The sequence below is a fragment of the Tursiops truncatus genome, chromosome 2 (assembly GCF_011762595.2).
Source record: "Tursiops truncatus isolate mTurTru1 chromosome 2, mTurTru1.mat.Y, whole genome shotgun sequence".
Classification (NCBI taxonomy): Eukaryota; Metazoa; Chordata; class Mammalia; order Artiodactyla; family Delphinidae; genus Tursiops; species Tursiops truncatus.
Window position 1 is genome coordinate 87150302 of NC_047035.1, and position 20834 is coordinate 87171135.

Consider the following 20834-nt stretch of genomic DNA (forward strand, 5'->3'; position numbering starts at 1 on the left):
GAAAGAGAAATTAAGGAAACACTCCCATTTACCACTGCAACAAAAAGAATAAAATACCTAGGAATAACGCTATCTAGGGAGACAAAAGACCTGTATGCAGAAAACTATAAGACACTGATGAAAGAAATTAAAGATGATACAAACAGATGGAGAGATATACCATGTTCTTGGATTGGAAGAATCAATATTGTGAAAATGACTATACTACCCAAAGCAATCTACAGATTCAATGCAATCCCTATCAAATTACCAATGGCATTTTTTATGGAACTAGAACAAAAAATCTTAAAATTTGTATGGAGACACAAAAGACCCCGAATAGCCAAAGTGGTCCTGAGGGAAAATAACGAAGCTGAAGAAATCAGGCTCCCTGACTTCAGACTATACTACAAAACTATAGTAATCAAGACACTATGATACTGGCACAAAAACAGAAATATAGATCAATGGTACAGGATAGAAAGCCTGGAGATAAACCCACGTACCTATGGTCACCTAATCTATGACAAAGGAGGCAGAATATACAGTGGAGAAAAGACAGTTTCTTCAATAAGTGGTACTGGGAAAACTGGACAGCTACATGTAAAACAATGAAATTAGAACACTACCTAACACCATACACAAAAATAAACTCAAAATGGATTAAAGGCCTAAATGTAATACTGGATATTATAAAACTCTTAGAGGATAACATAGAAAAACACTCTTTGGCATAAATCACAGCAAGATCTTTTTTGACTCACCTCCTAGAGAAATGGAAATAAAAAGAAAAATAAACAAATGGGACCTAATGAAACTTAAAAGCTTCCGCACAGCAAAGGAAACCATAAACAAGACGAAAAGGCAACCCTCAAAATGGGAGAAAATATTTGCAAATGAAGCAACTGACAAAGGATTAATCTCCAAAATATTAAGCTCATGCAGCTCAATATCAAAACAACAAACCCAATCAAAAAATGGGCAGAAAAAAAAAAGTGGGCAGAAGACCTAAACAGACATTTCTTCAAAGAACACATACAGATGGCCAAGAGGCATATGAAAAGATGCTCAACATCACTAATTATTAGAGAAATGCAAATCAAAACTACAATGAGGTATCACCTCCCAATCAGAATGGCCATCATCAAAAAATCTACAAACAATAAATGCTGGAGAGGGTGTGGAGAAAAGGGAACCCTCTTGCACTGCTGGTGGGAATGTAAATTGATACAGCCACTATGGAGAACTGTATGGAGTTTCCTTAAAAGACTGAACTTAGAACTACCATTTTTTAGCAATAAAGTGTTTTTAAATTAAGGTATGTATATATATATTTTTAGACATAATACTATTGCACCCTTAACAGACTACAGTATAGTGTAAACATAACTTTTATATGCACTGGGAAACCAAAAAGTCCATGTGACTCACTTTATTGTGATATTCACTTTAGTGCGGTTGTCTGGAACTGAACCTGCAATATCTCAAAGGTATGCCGGTACTCTGCTTACAATAATGGACAGAATAACCTGACAGGAGACAAGTAAGGAAAGAGAGGACTTCACACAATAAACCAACTAGATCTAACAGACATACACAGAACACTCTACCCAACAACAATAAAAAACACATCCTTCTCGAGTTCACATGGCATATTTTCCAGGATACAACATATGTTAACTCCAATTAAGTCTCATAGATTTTAAAATACAGATATCATATGAAGTATCTTCTCTGACTACAATGAGATGATGTTAGAAGTCAGTAACAAAAGGAAAACTGGAAAACTGACAAAATTGTGGAAATTAAACAACACATTTTTAAAGAAGACTCAAATTACTAAATCAGAAATGAAAGTGGGGACATTACTACCTATTCTACAGAAATCAAAAGGATTATAAGAGAGTACTATGAACAACTGTATGCCAAAAAGCTGGATGATCTAGATGAAATGGACAGATCCCTTGAAACACAAAACCTACCAAGACTAAATCACAAAGAAATAGATATCTGAATAGACCAAATCTCCTAGTAAGGAGATTTAATCAGTAGTCAAAAATCTCCCAACCAAAAAAGCAAAACAAAACCAAAACCAATTCCTAACAAAGAAAAGCCATGGACCTGATGGGTTTACTGATGAATTCTACCAAACATTTAAAAAACTAATACCAATCTTTCTCAAACTTTTCCAAAAAACTGGAGAGGAGAGAACACTTCCCTACTTATTCTGTGAAACCAGCATAATCTTGATACCAAAGACAGATAAAGACACTACAAGAAAACTACAGACCAATATCCCTTATGAACGCTGATGCAAAAATCCTCAACACAAGACTCGCAATCTGAATTCAGCAGCGTGTTAAAAGGATTATATACCATAACCAAATGGGATTTATTCCTGGAATGCAAGAATGGTTCAACATACAAAATTCAATGTATATGTCACAGTTTTCTTCAACAGAATGAAGAAAAAAATAACCCCACATGATCATCTTAATTGATGCAGAAAAAGTATGTGACAAAATTAAAACACCACCGCATGATAAAAAAAAAACACTCAACAAACTAGGAATAGAAGGAAACTACCTCCACATAATAAAAGCCTTATGTGAAAAACCCACAACAAACATCATACTCAATGGTGCAAGACTGAGAGCATTCCTCTAAGATCAGGAACAAGGCAAAGATGCCTGCTTTCACCACTTCTATTCAACACAGTTCTGTAAGTTCTAGCCAGCGTGCTTAGGCAAGAAAAAGAAATAAAACGCATCCAAGTTGGAAAGGAATAAAATGATCTCTGTTTGCAGGTATGATCTTATATAGAAAACCCTAAAGATTCCACCATAAAACTTAAGGGTAAATGAATTGAGCAAAGTAGCAGGATACAAAGTCAACACACAAAAATCAGTTGCATTGCTATACACAAACAATGAGCAATCTGAAAAGGAAATTATAAAATGTTTCCATTTCCAACAGCATCAAAAAGAATAGGACTTCCCTGGAGGTACAGTGTTTAAGACTCTGTGCTTCCACTGCAGGGGATGGGGGTTCAATCCCTGGTCAGGGAGCTAGGATGCCACATGCCACATGCCACATGGTGCAGTCAAAAAAAAAAAAAAAAAGAATAAAGTACTTAGGAATTAACTTAACCAATGAGGTAAAAGACTTGTACAATGAAAACTACAAAACACCACTGAAAGAAACTAAAGACATAAGTAAATGGAAACACATTCCATGTTTATGAATTGGAAGTCTTACTATAGTTAAAATCTCATTACTATCCCAAAAATCTACAGATTCAATGCAATCCCTATGACATTTTGTTTTTACAGAAAATTCTAAAATCATATGGAATCTCAAGGGACCCCAAATAGCCAAAACAATCTTGAAAAAAACTAAAAAAACTAGAGGACTCACTCTTCCTGATTTCAAAACTTACTACAAAGCTACTACAGTAATCAAAATAGCCAATGAAGACAGACATATAGACCAATGGCTAAGAAAAGAAAGCCCAGAAATAAACCCTCATATACATGGTCAAATGATATTTGACAAGGGTGCCAAGACCATTCAATAAGGAAAGAACAGTCTTTTCAACAAATGGTGCTGGGAAAACTGGATATCCACATGCAAAAAAATGAAGTTGGACCCTTACCTAACAACCTACACAAAAAAAAATTAACTCAAAATGGACCAAGGACCTAAATATGTAAGACCTAAAACAATATAACTCTTAGAAGAAAACACAGGACAAGAGCTTCACAACACTGGATTTGGCAATAATTTCTTGGCTAGGATACCACAGGCACAGGTAGCAAAAAAAAAATATGCAAATTGGACTTCATGAAAATTTAAACAATTTTGTGCATCAAAGGACACCATCAACAGAGTAAAAAGGCAACCCACAGAATGGGAGGAAATATTTACAAATCATATGTATGACATGGGATTAATATCCAGAATATATAGACAATTCCTAAAATTCAACAACCAAAAAAACAAGCAACTCAATTCAAAAATGGGCAAAGGACTTGAATAGACATTTCTCCAAAGAAGATATACAAATGGCCAATAAGCACATGAAAAGATGCTCAACATCACTAATCATTAGGGAAATGCAAATCAAAAATACAATGAGATACCATCTCACACCCATTAGGATGACAACTATCAAAAATACAGAAAACAGGGCTTCCCTGGTGGCACAGTGGTTGAGAGTCCACCTGCTGATGCAGGGGACAGGGGTTCGTGCCCCGGTCCGGGAGGATCCCACATGCTGCAGAGCGGCTGGGCCCGTGAGCCATGGCCGCTGAGCCTGCACCTCCGGAGCCTGTGCTCCGCAACAGGAGAGGCCACAACAGTGAGAGGCCTGCAAACTGCAAAAAGAAACAAACAAAAAAACAAAAAAACAGAAAACAAGTGCTGAAGAGGATGTGGAAAATTGGAAGCCTGTGTACTGTTAGTGGGAATAGTATAGCTGCTATGGAAAACAGTATGGCAGTTCCTCAAAATATCAGAAATAGAATTACCATGTCATCCAGCAATTTCACTTCTAGGTAGATACCCAAACAAATTAAAAGCAAGGTCTATATATATTCGTACACAATGTTCATAGCAGTATTATTTGCAAAAGCTAAAAAATAGAAGCAACCCAAATGTCCACTGATGGATGAATGGATAGGCAAAATGTGATATATAAATACAATGGAATATTATTTAGCACTAAAAAGGGAGGAAATTCTGACACACGTTACAACATGGACGAATCTTGAGGACATTATGTTAAGTGAAATAAGCCAGTCACAAGAAGAAAAATACTGTATGATTCCACTTCTGTGAGGTACTTAGTCAAATCATAAAGACAGAAAGTAGAATGGTGATTGACAGGGGCTAGTGGGAGGGGAGAGTGGAGAATTTTACAAGATGAAAAGAGAGTTATGGGAAAAAAAAAAAGAAAAGAGAGCTATGGGGATGGATGGTGGTGCTGATGGTTGCACAACAATGTGAATGTAGTTAATGCCACTGAACTATGTACTTAAAAATGGTTAAGATGGTATAGGGCTTCCCTGGTGGTGCAGTGATTAAGAATCTGCCTGCCAATGCAAGGGAAAACGGGTTCGAGCCCTGGCCCGGGAAGATCCCACATGCCACAGAGCAACTAAGCCCGTGTGCCACAACTACTGAGCCTGCGCTCTAGAGCCCATGAGCCACAATTACTGAGCCCGCATGCCACAATTTCTGAAACCCATGAGCCTAGGGCCTGTGCTCCACAATGAGAAGCCACCGCAATGAGAAGCCCGTGCACCGCAAGGAAGAGTAGCCCCCACTCGCCGCAACAAGAGAAAGCCCGTGTGCAGCAACGCAGACCCAACGCAGCCAAAAATAAATAAATAAAATAAATTAAAATTTAAAAAAAGACGCCTGTTTAAGAAAACAAGGTTAAGATGGTAAATGTTATGTGTATTTTATCACAATTTTTAAAAATAATTTAAAAAAAAGAAGATACTGTATGGCTCTAGCCATGGAGAGTGACAGATGAAGGAAATGAATGTCCCTATTTTCTGTGATTTAGGAACTTCAGGCATATTTGAATAACTGATTCAGTATTTTCGAATAATAAAACTTTAAAATCTTCATTACAGTTAAGACGAATGTGATTGAGAGGAAAATCATATACACAAGTTCCACTGTGATGTATTTGTTGGGTAAAATCAGTATACGGTTTTGTCTCATTTATCATAAAGCTTTTTCGGGATAGAGAGGGCAAAAGTGCTGAAACCCCAAGCAGGACTAAGGCATATTTTCCTTTTTTACAGCTTCCTCTTTCTTCCATAGGGTTAATTAGCTCCACATGTAAATAGGTCTGAAACAAGCATCAGAATAGGTAAAGCCTGAAATTGACCATAAGGCTCAGCATCATTTGGACAGAGACCACAAGGAGTGTTGATGGAAAAAACCATTATTTTCTGTCACAGTGAATAAAGCAGTATTAAACACCCCTCACTCTCAATGCTCTTGGAGTTATTGTGGATTGGCAAAACATGGCCCCTGTACCACCCCACTCCTCTGTATCATCCACAGTGGATACCATTATTCCCTTTCCCACTGAGCTTGGCTGCGGCCTCAGGATACTGATCAGAGTTCATTAGCACACTGGATGAAACCTCTCTGTCATCCATGGCAACTGATGTGCTGTAAGCAAGGTCCCTGCAACTCCTGTCCTGCCTCTCCATCTCTGGAACAATACAAATGATTCAGTTTGCATTATGCCACGTAACAGCTATTCAACTGCTGCCACATCCTGACTACGAGCAGACGAGAGGCCACTTTAGCCAATTTCAGATCAGCAAGAAAGAGCACTATAATTCCAACTTACAGTTTCAAGGCTCTTCTGGAACTCCAGAAGTTTAGCTTCGGCTTCCTCATAATTCTTGAAGAACATACACAGTTCATACATCTCCATCATGAAGAGTAATGGGGACTCCTTTGAGGAAGAGTTTGAATGAAGTTAAAAATCCTGACACTTAATCAATACTACATTCTCAATGAGTAATGCCAATATAGGAGAGGTTAAAGTAAAAAACAAAACTATTAATAACAGCTTTGTAGTAGAATGAAATCATATATATTAAAAAGAAAGGAAATTAAATTTATATTTCCTTTTGGAAAAAAGATACTCAGGCCAGGTACACCTACTCAACAGTCCATACTCCAGTCTATACTTGGTCCACTACACATGAGCAGGAGATATTCCATTAGACGCTGCTAAGACACCTCTACATACACTCCTGGGTAATGGGCTCCACTGATCTGTTAACCTACTGCTTGTTTGTGGCATTAATCCATACATTTCCATCACTTTGGTGGGAGCTTTTTGGTCAGAGGATAGCAGTTTTAGAAGTAGAGATTATGGATCTGAACCATAAGTAAACCACTTACTAAAGTACTCTGAGACCCTGGGCATGTTACTTAAGTTACTTAAGTTAAGTTCTGTGAGCCTTGGTATATCACTCTGTAAAATGAGGATAATATCACTTCATAACATTCTTCTAAAATATTACTTTATATAGGATTATTGTTAGAATCGACTAAAATAATACATATAAAGCACTGTGCTAAATAAATGATAGTTCTAATATCGTTATCTGTTGTTGGCTTAAAAAAAAAATCCCAGAGATAGGAATAATTTTAAAAGCCAACGGGGGATATTCTGAAGTAACCCTTTTAAACTGAGGAAAGAAATGGACTAACACTACCTTAAAGAAAAGCTGGAAACCTCTGATGAGAGTTTTGCTCTTCTGCCGTGTTAATAATGTCCTCCAGATGACTGAGAGGTCCTCAAGGTCCCAAGTATGGCCCTCCATTGAGTCCTGAATGTGTCCCATTGCTTCAGCTGCAACACTGTGCTCCACAGAAGTGATGATCCAAACACAGAGGCAAGGAATAGCACTGGCGTCCTGCCAGTGGATAAGAACTTTTCAAAATAAGATAATGACTGCACATGGATTACTTGACTGCAGAAGCTTCCAGCAATGCTACAACTACAGATGGATATTTCCTGTTTAGAACAAGTCACCTCACGAAATTGGTTAAAATGACTTGAAAATCCTTCAAACATGAAACAAACTCTAATGAACAACCAAGGGAACAACCAGTTATAAACTGTCCTGCAGAGTATAGTAGGTCAAAAGGCCAAGAAACCGAGGGGATATATGTGGAGGTCAGCAAAGTACTAAGTATAAGAAAACAAGACTGTCCTCTACAGAACTGCTGATCAAGGGACTGTTCGGAGCATCCCTCTTTCCTGCTCAAGACACAGATGTGGTCGGTCCACCAAAGCATCCTTCTCTATGACTGCCAACCGGAAGCCAAGGCTCTGATCACTTAAGTTACTGAACATTAAGGCACAAGGAAATGCACTAGATGGCCTGAAGCCTAAGCTGGGGAAGCACAAAAAGTGGCAGTGACCTTGGAAGCACATGCTAGGGCCTCACTGTCATCACCTCACATTCTCCCTGATTATCAGCCTTCCCTGTCTCTTCCCACTTTTTCTACTGCCCTCTGAGTCCCTAATGTAGGCTTCTCAAGATTCTCACCTGGACACATGAGGCCAGGACACTAAGGATTGGGGCCTGTTGTTTCACTGCTTCTGCCAGGAGCCAGCACCAGGAGTTTGGCACCTCTGAGCACTGAAGCAGAATTTCAAAGAAATCAGTCATCTCTACTTTGTTTCTTTGCAGTTCCTGCGGGGACTTGTTGCAGACTTGATCACTGTCCATTCTAGACTTGGACACTGAGGGCAAGTTCTCAAAAGCCAGTCTTAAGTGGTCTTGAAGAACAGGGCTGAAATATTGGAGAAGAGATTTCACCTAGAAAACATATTAGATGATTGATGATCAAAAAAGACAACCAACTTCCAATTTCAGCTGGAGCTGAAAATGTTGGAGAAAAGCATAGGCACAATTGTTCTTTCTCACCCTGAACTGCATCAGAGGTGACCATATAATTTTACATAGTTGTTGTGTTTGAGTAAGTTTCCATATTCAATCTGGAGTCACAAAAACTCTTCCTTCAGCTCTTTAGTAGTAATGACTAGTCCTCTGAAGCCAACCCACTGAAATCTTAGTAAAAATAATAGTATCATAGCAAACAAAAGCCTATGTATATACAACAGAAAGAACACTGTCTTCTGAGAAGTGTTCCAATTTCTCTTCTTGAAAAACTGGCAACAATCGGTTGCTTACCTCCTCTGGGTGGTAATTATGGAGTTGGCTGTGAATAATAAACTGTAACCAATCATTTGCTTTGGCACATTCTCTAAGGTAAGATGTGCTCAGTTTCAGATTGTGGAGCCTGCAGAATTGTACCACTAATGCCCACTGGCTGCTGGATTCACTGGATAACCTATAATTGGGAGTGGGGTTGGGGGGTAAGAGGAAAAAACTCGTTAAAATGTAGCTTTAAACTGGAAACTTAGTAAAAAATAAACTACAGTATATTCTCTAAAAAGCCTTTCAACAAATACTTATTAGACTGCTTTGGGGGAAAAAAGGACTCTTTCACCCATAATGTACAATAACTTTCTTAGCATACTGGCAAAATTCATTCCTTTTTTATCAACCAAGTATCTATCAAACCAGCTATGCACCATCTTTAGGAGAATTGAGAAAAATAGTCACTCAAGAAATTGTCTGAGTGCTTAATTCTCTTGCATGATTCACTTTAGACTATCAGAGCCCTGATCGGTGCCTGGGCTTCCTTGCTAAGGGGAGGGGGGTACCTGCTGAGAAGGAAACTGCTGAGAGCAGTCAGTGACAGGAGGTACACGAGAATGGTGCATTCCCAGGGTCGGGGTAGCGGGTCAGCCCCAGTGGAGAATAGCACAGAGGAAAGATGACATAAATGTATAAGGAGAGGGGCTTTTGTGGCCAGATGGTCACCTCACCTTCCATATATTATATGGACATACATTAGCAAGAAAAAAATCAAGGACATCACTTAAGAGTCAAATTTTGTGACATCTATCGTGCTCCTTCTGAAATGATTTCAACATGTAACACTTAAGAGACTTCTCAGACCAGCAGCACAGTAGAGGAGACAAAGCTCTTCTCCACCTCTTGGAAACTCTATCTGTAAAGAGGGAATCATTATCTTCACCCTTCTTTTACTGATGGCAAGATGCAATTGAAATCTGTTATGTGCTCGATGAGTAAGAAGATAAGGTCTGGTGAAAACATGTGTTGGCAGAAAGACTAGGCAAACAGATTGGAACAATAAAGCTTGCTAGAAAAGAGGCTGGGATCGCAACTCACAAACCTCTTTATTTCCTGCTGCTGAATGCTGTCCCATATACCTTCTTCTAAGAGAACAAGCAATTCTTCTATGGTTGACTTTTCACCCATAGCCAGTTTAGATAGTTTTTCAGCTATAAGAAATATAAACAACAAAATATGGTCAAGAGAAAAGGTCGGGAACTGGGCAGTTCTGTTTGAAGAGTATGGCCCAGAGACATTTCAGAAACCCATTAAAGGGCCCAATAAAGTGAAATAAAGTGCAAAAATTCTGCAGAAGAAGGATGAAACAGAAGATAACTGTTTCCTCCCCAATCACTCACAATTCAATGCCTTAGACCTATTTGTCCCTTGTCCTCTCAACAAATGACATAAAGGTGCTGTACCGAGAGACTCTCTGATAAAGTTGTACTGAGCATCTTCATTTCTACACGTGTAGCTCAAAATTATATTGGCCACTTTCATATCAACTCTGAGCTTGAGGCTGTCGAGGCCAAGCAGTTCTAAGAAACAAACACAGGCAGCTCCTATTGATGGTATGTGGAAGGAGGAGAGCCCTAAAACATAGGCTTCATTGCCTACTTGCTGGATTCTGAAAAAGAAAGGAATCAAAATCACATGAGCACGTGAACATTTTTTCTCACCAGGAAAAGCAGATTGAATTACATCAGTGATACTTGGAGCATCAGATGCATGCGATTTTTGACTTCCTCCCCCTTCCCTTTTTCACCCCTTATATACATCCATTTAGGTTCTAGGTAGCTTTTAGTCTCCTTCTGGCTCCATAGCCCCCTATTCCCTTATATTTACCTTCTCCTAAAGTGCCTACTCATAGTCCAAATTATTTTTGCTTCCAACTTTATTCAGGGAACGTGGAATAGAACTTATGAAAGACTACCAACTTATGATCTTATTAATTGTATGTACACAAACTACCAAGAAAATTAATGCCACCTAAAATTTGACATCATAAAGCACATACATTTTAAACGACTCATATATGTACTTTTACATGAATAGAAAAATTCTGAGGAAAGATGCACAAGAAATTAACCATGTTTATATACCATGTAGAATGAAGATGAGAGAATGAGGGACTTTTTTCTTTCATTTTTCACCCTTCTGACCTACTTAAATATTTTAACATAAAGATGCATTATTTTGTTAACTATAAAACAATAAATAAAATAAATCTGTATTTAGCTGCTGATTATATCAAATACTCCTCCCAATTCTGTGCTTTATAAAAGTGAATTATAAAAGACCAAGATCTTAAATACAGAATTCACATCTCACTATAGAATTCCCTCTTTATAGTAATTGCTAACATTTGGCAAGCTCCTGGATCATTATTTAAAAACATGCTTTTCAGATATATTTATTATCTTATTTAAAATATATTTTAATCTTTTTTCCTATTAACAAAAGTAAGGGAATTCCCTGGCGGTCCAGTGGTTAGGACTCCATGCTTCCACTGCAGGGGGCATGGGTTCAATCCCTGGTGGGGGAACTAAGATCCCGCAAGCTGCATGGCGCGGGCCAAAATACAAACAAACAAAAAACACAAAAGTAAGACAAGCTAAATGCCAAAAACCTGGGATATACAGAAAAGCACAAATGAAAAAATACATATATATATAATTCCCCGGTCAAATATAATTACTAACTGTGGTATGTTTCCAATAGGTTTTTTATATGCATTTATATGCATGTGTAAAAGTACACAGATATGCCTTTTATTAAGAGTACAAATTATGTTTTAAATACTTACAGCTGCTTGGGGGTCTTGCTCTTGGTTAATTCCTGAACCAGAAAAGTACCAAACGCAAACGATGGTCGTCCATGATGTAAATAATAAGCAAAATTCAGACGTTCTACTATAGCATATTTATTAACCAGGTCAGGGCTAGAGAAATGTGGGAGCTGACTCGCTGCATCTGGGGGGAAAGTGAAGCAGTATTAATCCCCTGCACCTCACCATGATTAGTTTCAGATCTGCATGTGGAAAACTTTACTCTGCAATGGTAAAAGAAAACTGGTTGCTGTAATCATTTTGTACCACTGTGTATCACTTTGAACCACCAAGATGTAATAATTTTATTTTAATATGTGGAGGTAGCCCTCATTTTATACAAAAATGTGTACCTGAGAAGCTACATAAAAACTTATAAACAGGGGCTTCCCTGGTGGCGCAGTGGTTGAGAGTCCGCCTGCCGAAGCAGGGGACACGGGTTCGTGCCCCGGTCTGGGAAGATCCCACATGCCGCGGAGCAGCTAGGCCCGTGAGCCATGGCCGCTGAGCCTGCGCCTCCAGAGCCTATGCTCCACAACGGGAGAGGCCACAACAGTGAGAGGCCCGCATACCACAAAAAAAACCAAAACAAAACTTATAAACTATGCTTTTCCCCTACTGAACTTACTTGTTATTTTAGATGCTTTAATTTTGTATCTGATGATCCATTAAGTTCACAGTGGCAATAACCCTTTAACTACAAAATCTCTGCTAATGATTTGCAAGTGTAGCTTTTTAATTCATTCATGCAGCTCATATTTATATGAATCCTCTATTCACCAAGGCCAACTCACTGTACCTTTCTCCAACAAATACTTTGAGAAGAACATCCTTTTCTCCATATTAATACCCTCCTAATAAACTTTTGTTATCACTACCTGTACTTTCTGATGTTGGATTCATAGAGCACCTTATTATCTACATCATGATACCAACTTTCCAAGACCAGCAGAGTAGTCAAAGTTCCTCTGTGTCCACGAAAAAAGCAGAAAAAAATTTTTTTTATCTTTTTAGAAAAATACGAAGTCAAAAGATATTTGGATGTGAAAAGTTGGTATGAAACAAAGTTAGGGCTTGATAGGAACAGTTAACTGCTTAACTGCTTACTACCTATTAAAAAAACGAGACAAAACAACATTTTGAACTGTTAACAGTGCATCTGCTCTTATTTTCAAAGTTCAAAGCTTACTTCTGAAATAAAGTTGTATCCCTCCCATGGAATTCCAAGGGCTTTTTATATTGTGACTTAGCTCTTATTAAAAAAACGGGACTTGAAGACTTTAGAGGAGTCTGTCATCTTACAAAGCTATTATTTAAAAGTATACCTCCTTTGAGATTAAAAAACTGTCACACGCCTTATCTGTATTCTTTGTATAAGATCAGAGTGACTCTGGTAACTTACAATTACATATAAAACCATTCATTCATTCAATATTTGCTGAGTTCATATAAAGCTGAATGAACAAACTTGAGTTTTTATTCAAATAAGACCCTGAATTTTTAGTGGTTTGGTGGCTAGTATGGAGATTTTGTATAAGAGAAAATTCTACCTGAAGAGAAATTTTTCTCTGGCCTGCTGCAGAAGCCAAATCACCACGCAGTTGCCTTGTGGCCACTTTCAGTGGTAAAACCATATGATAAAAGAAGTCAACATTCTAATTAAACACAACTCTCCAATTTAAAAAATCCGTATTATGTCTTCATGATAATTGTTTCATTTAATTTGTGCTTTATTTCCTCAAATATGCTTTAAACTTCTAAAAATCAGGCAGGGAACATGCCTTCAGCTTCCTCTGTGTACCCAGTAGAGTGTTCCATCTCCACCAGGGCCTCAGGACTCTGGCTGATGGAGTTGGAGGCATTAGAACAGTACAGGGGATTCTGTCTACTCTCCGGTAACCTCACTGAGATTAGAATGAGTATTTTCACTTGAAAATGCAATAAGCACTACTTTATCCTGCACTGAACAAATATCGATTGAATATCTATTATAGGCCCGGCACTGCACTAGGCACTAGGTAAATTCAATATATTGAAATTTGAACTTATAAAACTGACACATTAGAAAATGCACTTTTACATAAGTCAATAAATATTTACAGGGTATATATTACAAGATATATATTATGTGAAAAGTACTAATTTGAAGCCTCCTTTAGAGTAATGTAGGCAGAGGCACCACAGGTAATATGATATTAAAGGCTAATTCAAAATGAATAAGTAAAAAAGAAATAGAAAAAGCAGAGTTTAAGAACAACACACAAAAAAAAAATCAGGGGAAGTTTTATGGTCTAGAGAGGATGGCACTGTGTGCGCATCTGGTGCTTACCACGTGTCAGGAACTGCAACAGCTTTTTAAATGCCTTGTCTCCTTTCATTCTCATGTAACATGTGAGGTGGACACTGTCACTTACTTATTTTATAGAAAACTGAAGAGAAGTTAAATCAGTTGCCCAAGGTCATACAGCTATTACATGGTAGAGCCAGGATTTGTCTAATGCCAACACCTATGCTCTTAACCTTTATAATACTATAGTGCAAGTGAACAAGGATTTTTGGACAGGGAGAAATTTAAGCAGAAGGTCTATATTACATTCCCCAGCAAGTAAACCACTAGTGACCTCATACAATGACTTTTAACTCACAGTATGTTTTCAATTCAGCTTCCTAGAAAATGTTTTCCATCAAAACTACCATGAGGTATCACCTTACTATGGTGAGAATGGCCATCATAAAAAGTCTAAAAATAATAAATGCTGGAGAGGGTGTGGAGAAAAAGGAACCCTTCTACACTGTAGGGGAGAATGTAAATTAGTACAGCCACTATGGAAAACAGTATGGAGCTTCCTTAAAAAACTAAAAATAGAGCTACCATATGATCCAGCAATCCCACTCCTAGGCATATATCCAGAGAAAGCCATAATTTTAAAAGATACATGCACCCCAATGGTCACTGCAGCACTATTTACAATAGCCAGGACATGGAAGCAACCTAAATGTCCATCAACAGAGGAATGGATAGAGAAGATGTGGTACATATATATATAATGGAATATTACTCAGCCATAAAAAAGAATGAAATAATGCCATTTGCAGCAACATGGATGGACCCAGAGATTGTCATACTGAGTGAAGTAAGTCAGGCAAAGACAAATATCATATGATATTGCTTATATGTAGAATCTTAAAAAAAAAGGTATAAATGAACTTATCTACAAGACAGAAATAGAGTTACAGATCTAGATTTTTTCTGTATAATCAGATTTTTTCTGTATAATCAGATTTTTTCTGATTTTTTCTGTATAATTTTCTGTATAATCAGAAAAGATACAAGCACCCCAAAGTTCACTGCATCACTATTTACAATAGCCAAGACATGGAAGCAACCTAGATGTCCATCAGCAAATAAATGAATAAAGAAAATGTGACATATATATATATATATATAGAGAGAGAGAGAGAGAGAGAGAGAGAGAGAGAGAGCGCGCCATAAAAAATGAAATAATGCCATCTGCAGCAACAGGGATGGATCTAGAGATTATCATACTAAGTGAAATAAGTCAGACAAAGACAAATATCATATGATATAGCTTATATGTGGAATCTAAATAAATGATACAAATGAACTTATTTACAAAACAGAAAGAGACTCACAGACACAGAAAACAAACTTATGGTTATCAAAGGGGAAAGGGTGGGGAGGGATAAGTTAGGAGGTTGGGATTAACATATATACACTATTATATATAAAACGGATAACCAACAATGACCTACTGTACAGCACAAGGCACTATATTCAATATTTTGTAATAATCTATAAGGGAAAAGAATCAGAGAAAGAATATATATACAACTGAATCACTGTGCTGTACACCTAAAACTAACATAATACTGTAAATCAACGATATTTCAATTAAAAAAAAAGAAAAAAGAAAATGTTTTCCAGTGGAATATGCCTTTATTTTTATTTTTTTTTTTTTTTTTTTTTTTTTTTTTTGCGGTACGCGGGCCTCTCACTGTTGTGACCTCTCCCGTTGCGGAGCGCAGACTCCGGACGCGCAGGCTCAGTGGCCATGGCTCACGGGCCCAGCCGCCCTGCGGCACGTGGGATCTTCCCGGACCGGGGCACGAACCCGCGTCCCCTGCATCGGCAGGCGGACTCTTAACCACTGCGCCACCAGGGAAGCCCATGCCTTTATTTTTAAAATAGAAAGCAGGGGGGAAACTAGGTTGGCTTTACAAAAATGAACTTCTGTCAACACTGCTGAAATGCTTCTAAAGCAAGAAGAATCCATAATGACTTACCTCCTATAGTCAGTGTGTTGGCAGACTGCCAGCCAAACAATCTGCTAGGATCAAAGGGCAATAATGACTGAAAAAGGGGAAAAGTCAAATCAGAGTTAAAAGTTAATTGATTCTAAAGTGAAGTAAACAAAATCATATGAAAGAGCTTCACAGGCAGTTCAGCTTCCCTTCTTCAGGGCAATTAAAAACTTTTATCCTTCTAGACATAAATTCTTTGAACACAGAGCATATGAGACATTTTTCTACATTAATAAAAATAGAACTGGCTATGTTCCTTTTAAAGACTCTCTGCACTTCAAACTATGTCTGCAAAGTATACTCTCTTTTGATAGAACCAGCATCAATTATAATGTAAAAATGGCTTTAGAAGTCCTTTGGAATCAAAAGTCAAGAGGACTGAGAGGCTAGAAAATGTTACCACCATAAATACAAGGTGTGCTGAGGCAGGTCAGGAAAGAGTGAGACAACTAGATCAAGGGTTAAAGGAATGTGATGAACAAATCATCACTAACAACAGCAAAGAAAAAACAGCCAACTAAGATCAGGTCAGTCAGAAAAGGTTTGAGAGCAAGGAGCGCTGGCTGTTTTGAAATCTGTAGGCCAAAGGTTTAGCAAAGACAGTAAATAGATGGTGGGAGGGATACAGGAGACAACAGAACTCTTAGGCCAAGATCTGGATGGCTAAGAAAAGAGCAGCTTTAATTTTATTTATGTATTTATGTATGTATGTATGTATGTATGTATGTATGTATGTATGTATTTACTTATTAATTCTTAGTTCCCAGACCAGGGATTGAACCTGGGCCATGGCAGTGAAAGTGCCAAGTCCTAACCACTGGACCGCCATGGAATTCCAAAGCAGCTTTAATTTTAAATTAAGGGAGAATCTTGTGGTCTATTAAGGAAGGAATACTCTTCCTAAAATAACAGGACTAAATAACTGCATCAGTCAACCTGAAAACAGAACAAAGAACAACCTGAAACCTCTTATGTTTTAGGCTGATTGAATCCACTTTAGGTAGTAAAACTATGTTTTTATATAATCTACTTATATCTAGTTTATATACCAATGTTACTCAAAGTGCTGACCTGCAATGAGATAAGAAGCTTGTGATAAATATAAATCTAGCTTACTGCTTCCTTCTTTGAGAAAGTCTTGCTACATAAAATCAAAACAAAACAAACGAACCAAAAAAAAAAAAAAACCAACCCTGCTGACACATACAAGCAACAAGCAGTTCATGGACTGGCACCTGCCTGGGGACTACATTTTTAAGTAGCACCAGTCTGTACCCTAAAAAATTTCACATTAGAGTAAGAGAGGTTTTGTACCTTCATAGGATTATAGAGTTTAGATTGAACTGAAGACACTATAGGAATATTGGTACCCAGGAAAAAAAGCAAAAGCCTTTTGGAATGAGAAATGAGCAAAAGAAGGTGTCCTTAATTGAGGATCCCAGGATAGGTTTCAGGGAATCTGTGAATTCCTCTGAAATATAAGCAAAATTATGTGCAACTTTTCTGGGAAGAGGGTTCACCGCTCTCTCACATTTTTTTTTTTTTTAATTTATTGTTTTTGGCTGCGGCATGTGGGCTCTCTAGTTGTGGCACGTGGGCTTCCCTCTACTTGAGGCATACGGGCTCTGTAGTTGCGTCACACAGGCTTAGCTGACCGTGCGGCATGTGGGATCTTAGTTCCCTGACCAGGGATCAAACCCGCATCTCCTGCATTGGAAGGTGGATTCTTAACCACTGGACCACCAGGGAAGTCTCTCACATTCTTAAAGAGGTCTTTGTCCTAAAGGTGACTTAAATAAATAAACAGCCCTATTCACTGAGAAGAGACAGAAATTATCAGTGGTAGAATGAAGCAGCTTTCAATGAAAGTAGCAGACAAGTATGCTGGCCAACTATCTGTCTGCTCTCAGATCCATTTCTACCTTTCCCATGTTCTGCCCTGAACTGCAGAGAACTGCATTTCCCAAACTCACTTGCCCTCTGGCTACCAGATAGGTATAGCCATGAGAGACAACATGGGAGATTAAAGGTGGCAAGAGGGGAGAAACCAAGATATTTTCCCCTTCTTTATTTTCTAGGGCATCTCTTGCATGGTTCCAGCCCTACCCTCTCGTCCCAGCTCCCAGTAGGTAGCCCGGTTGTGATTTTAGCTCCCAGAGAGGCTACAGCTGTTGGGTTCAGACAACACCACTTTCTTGCAGCCTTAGGGGGTGCTGACTGCTTCCTTCTTTGTTAATTTTTGGGTTGTCTCATCATCACACGTTTGGTTTCTCCATTTTGCTATCATTCTGTGTAAGTAATTCCCTATATTAAATGTCCTCCATTTGGAAGACCCAGAGTGGTTCCTGTTTTCCTGGCTGAACGCTGACTGATACTCCTAAATACTGTACCTGAATCAGGTGGTAGAGTGTAATATCTGGTGGCAGGACACTAGGGGCAGTGTACTGTGGGAAGAGAGCAGTTTTAAGCTTGGGGTAAGGAGTTAATGCCATCTTCAGTAGCTGGGGATCTACTTTCTTCACACAGTTCTCATTTTCTTCATTCTGAACAACCTAAATAAAAAGATAACATGGTATAGAATAATGTTTTTCTCTTCTCCAAATTTAAGTCCTTTTTTCATAAGTAGCCTGTGAAACAAGATTAGCTTGATATAATAGGTGGTAGTGAAAACAGCACTGGACAAGGAGTCAGTAGCCAATAGTTCTAGTTCTGGTTCTAAGACAAACTAGCTGTATGACCTTGGTCTAGATATTTAATATCAGGCAGGCTTCAGTTTCCTCATCTACTGAATTAGAAAGTTCAGCTAGATCAGTGGTTTTCAAACTGCATAAGGAAAAGCTGTTTGAAAAAAGGCTCTACTACAATATTTAAAAATTTCAGATATTAAATAGTAAATATTTTACAAGAAAAAAACCTACTAGACTAGATGACTCTTAGGTCCTTTCCTCTCAGGTCTCAAGTTATTCTGACTGATTTCTGACAGGTGATCAAAAACAGGAAGAATAAATAACCATGAAGTTAAGGTATACTGCAACAATCTAAAAGAGGTGGTATTAAATTAAGCTAGCATCAGTAACAAACTTTTGCAGATTAGATGTTTAACAGCATTCTTAAGTTCCCTCTAACCAGCCACACTATACTTTCAAAAAAGCAGAGACAGGCAACTTTTCACTGGATTCCTCAAAAGAGTTTTTAAGGGTAGCTAAAAATTATGATTTCCTTTTTAACTCTCAAAGAGGTCAAATAACAGAGAATAATTCCCAAGTCACAGATTTAAAGTATACTTACTCCAAGGAGCAATTAGATCTTGATTCTATCCTGAAAACAAACCTGGAGTATTAGAGAACAAATAAACGGGAAAAAAATCACTATACAACATTCAGTCGCCCCTTGGTATCCACAGGTGATTGGTTGCAAGACCCCCACAGATGCCAAAATCCGAGGATGTTCAAGTCCCTCATATAAAATACTGTAGTACAGTCAGCCCTCCATATCTGTGGATGCAGAACCCCCGAATATCGAGGGCTGACTATAGCAGTCTCCTTTCAACTTAAGAGGATACGATATAAAGTTTAAAAATTCACCCTTGTTTTATGCTCTTTAATCTGATGAAATACTTGTAAGTGGTTATATTTTAATATCAACTGAGACCTAGAAAATCCACCGATATTTCTGCTAAATTTAAAATCAGTCCTATTTTGCCATAACAGGTAAAAGTGCTGTCTGTACCTGGCTGACGCCCCCAGGTGCATACATTGTGGTAGCAAGGGCCAGGAGGGTATGTCCTTCCAATAGCATACTGCTTACACTGGCCTGGTTGCTGGGAATCAGTATCTGAGCATTTGCAAGGCTAGCCTGGAAGATCAGTTTGGGATCTGAAAAATAAGAGAGTACATTTTTCTCCTTGAGAGAGAGAAATACTAAACTAAGGATTACATAATTCTGAGAAAGAAACTTAATTTTTAACTCTATCCACAGTAAGAAGGATTTTCTAAGTTTAAGAGCAATGGGAAAATGTCACAAAGGAAAAAAAAGAAATATTTGTCCACATAAAAATAAAAACTTCCATTCAAACAAAGAAAATTGAAAGGTAGTAATGAACAAGGGGAAAAATCAACAACAGATGACAACCTAACAATTAATGCCTTCAACAAAGAGCTCATATCAATACAAAAGCCCAAAATACTGACTGTAACAGATAAATGGACAAAAGAAATAACCATTTTACAAACAAGGAAATATAAATGTCTGACACATAAAAATATGTAATTCATTAGCAATAAAGAAATGCAAATTAAAATAGTAATTAGATGCCATATATCACCTATCAAATCAGCAATGATTTTTAAACATATTCATCGTCAAGCACAGAGCTGGTCAGTGTGCACAGAAGCTGGGACTTACAGAAAAGAATGGTGTAACCCTCCTGGAAAGCAATCTAGCCTTATATCAAGAACCCTCAAAAAAAAAAAAAAAAAAAAAACAAAGAACCTTCAAAATGCACATAACCCCAGACCCAGGAATTTTATATCCAGGAACCTATCTGTACTAAGGAAATAATCTGAAACAAGCACAAAAATTTTATGTTCAAATATACTCAAGATTATTATTTATAACAGGAAAAATTGAAAACAGCCTTAATGTCAAAAAATGAGAGGATAGTAAATTAAACAAGAGTATTTCTATACAATGAAATATTATGTAGACATAAAATGGTCATTGTCTCTAAGAACATAGGAAAATTCTTATGTTATAATTACTATATGAAAAAACACACTATACAAATACATAGATGTTTCTGGTTATATCCCTAGCACTTACAGACTGTCACAGGTAGGGGATAAATAAATATTTGTTGGATGAATGAAATACAATATTGACTAGGTTTAAAAAAAGTATAGAGAAAATAACTAGAACAAAATATATTAAAACATATCAAGAGTTCCCTA

General features: G+C 37.7%; 1 protein-coding gene across 4 annotated transcripts in view; it reads right to left on the reverse strand.

Annotated features, from left to right (window-relative positions):
• SPG11 (SPG11 vesicle trafficking associated, spatacsin) overlaps window positions 1-20834 on the reverse strand; it is a 76950-nt gene that overhangs the window by 25623 nt on the left and 30493 nt on the right. For 3 of the 4 annotated variants that reach the window (XM_019935441.3, XM_019935443.3, XM_019935444.3), the window contains 10 exons: window positions 19615-19760; window positions 18276-18437; window positions 15868-15934; window positions 11542-11707; window positions 10094-10362; window positions 9796-9904; window positions 8724-8883; window positions 8076-8348; window positions 7236-7436; window positions 6356-6463 (listed from right to left, as the gene is read on the reverse strand). In XM_019935441.3, coding sequence (XP_019791000.2) covers window positions 6356-6463; window positions 7236-7436; window positions 8076-8348; window positions 8724-8883; window positions 9796-9904; window positions 10094-10362; window positions 11542-11707; window positions 15868-15934; window positions 18276-18437; window positions 19615-19760 — 1661 coding nt within the window. The remainder of the gene's footprint in view (window positions 1-6355; window positions 6464-7235; window positions 7437-8075; window positions 8349-8723; window positions 8884-9795; window positions 9905-10093; window positions 10363-11541; window positions 11708-15867; window positions 15935-18275; window positions 18438-19614; window positions 19761-20834) is intronic. The other variant, XM_019935442.3, reaches the window with a different exon arrangement.